We start from the raw sequence: 6,783 nt of genomic DNA, 5'->3' as shown, positions 1-6,783 counted from the left end.
AGGATACCTTGGACACGCTGGAGACCCTGGGGGATGTATGACAAACAGAATGGAGAGACTCCATAAAAACATAGGGGTTCTTTACCAGGGAACATCCTAGGGGTCACTTTTAGGGAGATTTTGAACACACAGAGTACCCCAACATGAATTATGGGAGAAATCCTAAGCATTCAGGGAAAAGTCCTACTCCAACTAACAAAGTCTTCTGTCGGCAACTTTGTTCTCCACCCCTCCTCCTACCACCACCTAGGCCCCCCCTGGCTTTAGCAGCACAGAAATATTGGCACCTGAGGGAAAGCCATGCCAGTATTGAGAGTGCTGCTCCAGACAGGGTGGCTAGAGCAGCTGTGGGGAGAAGACCCTTTCATCTCTGAACGCTGAAGGAAGAACCCCTTGTTCTCTGCTCTGATGAAATAGAGGCAAAGCCACCAAATTAAGAGTGAAGTTTTTATTTGATTTTGTAAAAAAAAGTCCATTGTGGGCAGAGGGCATGTGTTCACACAGAGTCTACAGGGCAGATATTTATTTTCCTCCAGCTTTCCTTTCTCCAGCTCTCCACTCAGGTCCACAAAAAAAACGGTCAGGGGTCAGAAAAGGGAAGGTCATCGGGAGAGCAAAGGAGGATCAGCAGAGGTCATGAGAAGTCCAGAGTCTAGTTTCAGGCTGTCTAGAACAGGAAATGAAATGAGGAGAGACAAAGAAAGCCCTCAACCCCACCCTCCTAGGAAATGCCTACCTGTCATAAAACGTACAGAACATCTGATTTCATTTGAGAGAGGAGAAAGGAAGTGACCTGACCAACGAAGCCCCTACTCAAGCAGTCAAGTGACTCCACTCCACTCCTTTTTTATTATACCATATTTTCCCCACCCCCAACAAAGTTCCCTGTTCCCCGGGCATAAGAACCTTCTCTCCCAAATCCCAACCCTACACTAGTGTGGGAAGGGTAAGGACTCCTACCCTGGTCGAAGTTGAGTTTCTTGGCTGGGGGTGCCTCCCCCAGCCCCTCAATGTCCACTAGGTCACTGTTGGCATCTGAGTCATTCAGGGCGCTCAGCGTCACATCTGAGAGGGAGGCATCAACTAGGTCCCCCCCCCCCAATTTCCCCAGACCTTCCCAACCCCAGCTCCCCCTCCTCCCAGCTCCTCCTCTCACTCTTCCCCCACAGGTCGAGGGAGGAGACTGCTCCCTTTTGGTCTCATTTCCAAGTTTGCTCGTTTGGCCTCAGAGCTTAGCTTTCTCCTTAGCACTCCCCTATAAAAACCACTCCACGGCCCTCACCAGCCTTCTGCTTCTTCGGGGGAGGGCCCCCAGTTTCAGGGACACTAGACCCAGTGGGTGGGGGTACAGGTAGGGCAGGAACCAGGACACTAGATGCTCCCTTCTTGGGCCCCTTCTTGGGTGATTCGGTTGGAAGAGGGAGGCCAGAGTCTTCATATACCTTTCGTTTCACTGTAGACTTTATTTGAGCACTAAGGAGAGACAAGAGGATAAGGGAAAAGAGGGAAGGGTGTCAAAGGGATATCATGAAGAAGAGGGTACATGGGGAATGAGAATCTGTGGTCTGGGAAACTCTAGCTCAGAAATCCCTAATCTTTTAGTAAGGAGAGATTACTTTTCACTTTTCCAAGTGTTTGGACTGCTTGGGGGGAAAAAGGCTAGATTTAGAAGTAAAATGTCTGAACAAAGTAAGAGAGGGGGCTTCATGCTTCTCTATTTGGGATGCCAGGAAACTCCTGAGTGGGAATCATTTGACTGGAGTGGATTGGGGGAGGGCAGGCAGGAGAGTATGGACACTGGCTTATAAAAATCGACCATAAATACCCATCTGCTGAGTAGGAATCCCACCCTAGGTAAACATAAGGAAACAAGCCCAAATACCCAATACAAAGAATCCCCTAAGTCTTCCTATAAGCAACTGGCCAGGAGGGTTCCTACAATAAGCATACTTTTTGTAAGCACCCTAGGAGATTCTAAGCAAACTACTTTCAGAAGTAACCTAGGAGACCCTACCAAAATATCTTAACAATCCCCACTTCAACTGTAGTAATCCTCATATTGTTTAATCCATTTCCTGGGGGCATTCTACCAAAATGACCAGAGACAGCAGGAAAGGTAGCACAAGGGGAGGAAGAAAGGGTGGGAAGATAAGCTGTCCACCTCCCCCCAAACCCCCCATTCCCTGTCTAACCACCCTCCCTCACACAGTCCGGTCCTTGATGACACAGCTGATGCGATTAAGATCGTCCCCAAATCGTTTCACGGCAGCCCTCAGCATCTCTATCTCGGTGTCTGTCCACTTGGCACTGTCAAGGAGGGGAGAGGGGGATGGGGAAGTGGAGTAGGGGAAGGAGGGGTGAAGTCACCCTACACACCACATGCTCTGGATTCTTAGTTCCAAAACCACTGAGCCCCTTTAGTCCTTCTCACAGAAACAATTTTAACTACCCTGCATAAACCCCCTGATCTGCCTCCCTTAACCCTAGGTATGAAAAACCTACTTCAATGTGATCTGGCCCCTAACATAAAAGAGCCTGCCTGAAATACTTAGGTAATACTTTGATATTGTACAGGACGGTAAAGCTTACAAAGCAGTTATACAAATTTCACTTGATTCTCATAGCGACCCAAAGACTTGTGCCTTTACCAGTGAGGGAACAGGCACAGAAACTTTAAACAATGTGCTCAAGGTCACATAGTTCGGTGGTCTTACAGAGACCATACACCTGTAAGCCAAGAGCTAACCCCGTAGTGAAGAGCAAGGGCACTCAAATTTGAGAACCAGGGGTCAGGGAATGGAGGCGGTGGAGAGTGTCTGTCCCTTCCCTCGCAACCTGTGCCAGATCCTCCCTCCTCCCTGGGTTGGGGCCAGTGGGATCCAGCTCAGCTCTTCTCCTCCCAATTCAAACATACCCGGCCGGGGAGGAGTCCGACACTGGATGCAGCTGCATAGTCAGTTCACCAAGCTTTGTGAAGGCAGCACCAGCAGCGGAGAAGATCTCCCCAACCTGGAGGATGGCAGGTGATGGATCCAACCACTAGAGGATTATGGGGTACAATGCCCAGGACACAGGCTCATACTCTGAGGGGCATTTTACTGGGGCATGGTTCTCCCGTGGGAGGAGTGTCATACCAGAAAACTCACCCCCACTCTAGGGGAAGCATTAAATAAGGGTCTCCATTCTTCCCCCAGCTCGAAAAGTGAAACAACCAGGGACACGCAACCTCCTTTGCCATTCCAGAGAAAGCACTATCCAGAGGGTCCCCAATTCTCCCTTCCCCTGGGATGGGGGGAGGAAGGTGCCACAACTCCGGGGTCTATCCTTCCCCTGGAATAGGTGGGAGAGAGCTAGGCTGGGGGGGGGGTAGGGAAGAAAGAAGCTTCCTTTCTCCAAGTCCGGTGAGAGGCGTTATCCTCCGGGCGAGGGGCGGGGGTCCTCCTGGCCTCCCTTTCCCGGGCTACCCTGGCTCTTTCGGTCTCGGGGCGGGGGGAGGAGCGCGCACCTTGGTGGAAGCTGACGTCATGGCCCTGGACGCCAGCTCCCGGGAACGCAGCTGCAGCAGCTGCCGCGCGAGCAAAGAACGGGAGCAGCCCAGCCAACGAACGGCCGCGGAAGTCCCGCCCCTCTGTTCAGCGAGCTGCTTCTCACCGGCCCCTGGAGTCCGCCGCGCTCGCGCTCCTCCCCCGCACCATCAGTCGGAGGGAACACTCAGTCCACGGGGCATGAAGGGAAGGCAGTGGGCACGGGAGCTCGTCCTTACTACCGGGCTTGGTAGGCGGAGCTCACTCGGCTTCCGGCGAGGCGCCGGGACACTTCCGCTTCTGGCTAGTCACCCTCCGGGATTGCTTTGTTTCCGCGCTCCACCTTCCTAGCCCCCAAAGCGCCGGGGGTTTCCTGCCCTCCTTCGCACTCTACAGGCGCCCCAGGAGTTAGAGAAAGAAGGGGCCACAAGCACAAACTCACACCGAGGCCGCAGAAAACACCTTCGCTTTATTGTTACTAGCAGAGACAGCCCAGGGGCTAGGAAGGGGAAGGTAGAGCCACCCCCGCACAACAGGGGTAAAGCAACCGAGCAAAATGGATAACTGAAGCCCTTCTCTTCCCCACCCCCCACCCATTCCCCAGAGGGCAGCCAGCAACACCCTCAGCGCCTAAGGTGAAAGAAATGGAGGGACCCCAAGAAGGAAGGGGAAGTTGAGAGAAGGGGATTTAAATAAGAGGCATGGGGTAAGGGGTTAGGGGGACCCCCAGATCCTTGAGAGTGAAATGGAATGTCCTAACGGACCATGTATTCTTTGCGCTTGTTGAGCCGGACTTGGCAGAATGAGAAGCCTCCAAGGAGAAGATAGAGGCCAGCAGCAATGAAGCAGTTGTAGCTCACTTGTTCATAAAGTTCATAGATTTTCTGAGGACCACTCCTGGAGGATGAAAGTAAGGGTGAAGACAGCTGCTTGGCCTCCCAAGTCCTCACTGTCCCCAGGGTACTTGAAGTCCAGCCCTCTCGGTTCTCTGCCAACTCTCCAAGCTCTGGGGGGGGCCTAAGTCTCCAGCTTCTGGCTCTAGGAAATCCCTCCCATTCCCTACAACTCACTCAGTAAAATCACTCTCAGTTAAAGGTACATCCTCAATTAGCACAGCAGAATGGACATTGAAGAAAATTCCAAGAAGGACCTGGGGAAAGAATATGTGGATAAGGGGTGGGTGAAACCAGAAATATAGGTTCCCGGCCACTCCACACGAATCAACCTTGACCTGCCCTTCTACCCTCTCGTTGCCATAATAACATCAAGCTCTCAGATCTGGCTGAACCTAGGGATGTGCTCAGACTGAACCAGAATCAGCCGCCTAATTCGGGATGTCACTCGGGTGAAACTGAGACCACCTTCCCTCCACCCACCCCCACCCCAACTCAAAAAGCCCCATCTAGAGTTCCAGCAACAGATCTCACCCACATCGCCCTTCTCTCTCACCAAGGGGGCGTCACTATCACGGGATGGACTTCCTCCTTTGCCTTTCTACCCCATTCTGGAGGGCCAGGGACGAATCAGGGGAAACTGTCCCCCAGATTTCTCCTTCATCTGATTCAGAATCTCGCTTTCCTTAATCAGCTCTTGTTCCTCAAGCTCCCCTAACCTCGACTTCATCCCATTAGACTGAGCTCCTTGAGAGCAGAGTCTGTGGTTTGCTTTTCTTGGTATCCCCAGCGCTTAGCAGTTGGCAGGCACATAGCAGATGTTTAATACTGTTGTCTGACTTCACCCCTTCCTCTCCTAGTTCCCCAAATTCTCATCCCCCTCCCTACCTTCCCTTTCTCCCCCCGAGTCAGCCCGCCCCCCCGCCCCGATTCCTCGAAAACGCTCTCAGGTCCCACCACAAAAGGATTTCAATCATTCACTGCCTCGATGCCACAGAATTTCCGCGCGCCCAGTCCTAGAGATTCTCCCAATTCTGTCTCGCCCTCCCTCCGCCTCCTCACCAACATGATCACCCCCCAGGCGCTGAGGACGATGCCGCAGGCGGCCAGCTTAGGCCCACAACACAAGAGGGAGGCCATGGCGATCCCAGGCCCGGACGGACAGTGCAGGAGCTGGAGCTGGAGCGGACCGCGGGTCTAAAGAAACCGAATCCTGGACCGAGGTAACCGAGCGAAGCCGGAATGGACGTGGGAGCTCCCCAGGAGTGAGGGCGGAGCGCGAGCCGGGAGGGATCGGAGCGGGGGGAAGGGGCGGGACCAGAGGGGGGTAGTAAGCAGATTTAGAGCGCCGGAGAACGGCTATTCCTAGGGATTGGGAGGGCAGGAGAAAACGTCGTAAAGAAAGAATGCGAGGATGAGATCTGCAGCACTTCCAGCTCCTACAAAGTCCTAATTTACTGGGTCCGGGGGGAAATATGAATCTGTTCCTCCTCTTTCCCCCCCCATGAATATGGTACGGTCGGAAGGAGGATGAAACAAGAAGGGGGGCCTTCACGTGACTGAACCACTTCAAAGTCACGTGATCCTGAAGGTGTGCCTACCGGCCTCTCCAGTCTAGCAAACAGTGAGTGGATACGTGGATTCGAGGCGCCTTTTTTGGATATTGGCCTAATTTCGCTTTATCACTTAATGAGAAAATGCAGGGGAAGGCCTTGCCTAAGTGTCGTGGAGGGGGATGTAGCCTGGCGGTGCATCTTATGAGGGGAGGGGAATGAGACTCATTTCCACCTTTGGCTTTGGAAGGGATATAGCGTAAGGCCTGGTTGTCCTATGGGGATGATAACCTATGTTTTCAGGTCTGCCAAGTAGGCCTTCTGAAATTTCATTGCGAGGGCTGGGGTGGGGTGGGGGGGGTAGGGAGGAGTGTTGGTGGTGTAGGAAGAACCAGGGATTGAGATATCCAGAGGGAAAGATCCTTTGTTCCTTCTTTTTCGTTAACTGGAACTAGGAAGAGCATCTTCATACCATTTCTCAAAGTTAAGCTCCAAGCCCCTAGAGTCATTGCGCTTCTGTGATCCAACTAAGAAGCTAGGAGTTATAAGAAAAGCAATTGAAATCAAAGAGAGAAAGCCATAGATTCCATGCTTTAAAGCTACGAGAGCCATATAATCCAACCCCCTTTTTTGCCAGAAAGGAAATTTAAGCCCGGGGTGGGAGGGGTCCATTGTAACAGATGTCAGGTTCATGATGTCATCTGATGTCAGGTTTAGAGTTTGAATTCAGCTCTCTAAATTGAATACTCTTTCCACTACCCTACACTTTCCTTTGTACAAAACCATCATATACCCATACCTGGAATACTATAT

At 52.2% G+C, this 6,783-nt stretch overlaps 2 protein-coding genes across 10 annotated transcripts; both read right to left on the bottom strand.

The window, feature by feature from the left end:
- Nucleotides 1–433: 433 nt before the first annotated feature.
- BACC1 (BPTF associated chromatin complex component 1) lies at nucleotides 434–3,815 on the bottom strand. 9 transcript variants are annotated; one of them, XM_020966658.2, is made up of 6 exons: nucleotides 3,506–3,800; nucleotides 2,915–3,039; nucleotides 2,206–2,307; nucleotides 1,283–1,473; nucleotides 961–1,065; nucleotides 434–667 (listed from the first exon to the last, which is right to left on the bottom strand). In XM_020966658.2, exons 1-6 carry the CDS (start codon nucleotides 3,524–3,526, stop codon nucleotides 603–605), a joined length of 609 nt encoding a protein of 202 aa, XP_020822317.1. In that variant the 5' UTR covers nucleotides 3,527–3,800; the 3' UTR covers nucleotides 434–602. The 9 variants fall into 9 exon arrangements, with proteins under 9 accessions (XP_020822317.1, XP_020822319.1, XP_020822318.1 ...); XM_020966660.2 differs by having other exon boundaries at nucleotides 434–663; nucleotides 3,506–3,798; XM_020966659.2 differs by having other exon boundaries at nucleotides 2,915–3,009; nucleotides 3,506–3,798.
- Nucleotides 3,816–3,974: 159 nt separating this feature from the next.
- Nucleotides 3,975–5,701, bottom strand: RNASEK (ribonuclease K). Its single transcript, XM_020966665.2, has 3 exons — nucleotides 5,480–5,701; nucleotides 4,595–4,674; nucleotides 3,975–4,421 (listed from the first exon to the last, which is right to left on the bottom strand). The coding sequence occupies exons 1-3, from the start codon at nucleotides 5,555–5,557 to the stop codon at nucleotides 4,280–4,282; spliced, it is 300 nt and encodes a 99-aa protein (XP_020822324.1). The 5' UTR covers nucleotides 5,558–5,701; the 3' UTR covers nucleotides 3,975–4,279.
- Between the last annotated feature and the right edge of the window lie 1,082 nt (nucleotides 5,702–6,783).

This window comes from Phascolarctos cinereus, unplaced genomic scaffold (assembly GCF_003287225.1).
Source record: "Phascolarctos cinereus isolate Bilbo 61053 unplaced genomic scaffold, phaCin_HiC Scaffold_5;HRSCAF=322, whole genome shotgun sequence".
Classification (NCBI taxonomy): domain Eukaryota; kingdom Metazoa; phylum Chordata; class Mammalia; order Diprotodontia; family Phascolarctidae; genus Phascolarctos; species Phascolarctos cinereus.
The sequence above is the reverse complement of the archived record's forward strand: the minus strand, read 5'-3'. Positions and strand labels throughout refer to the sequence as shown.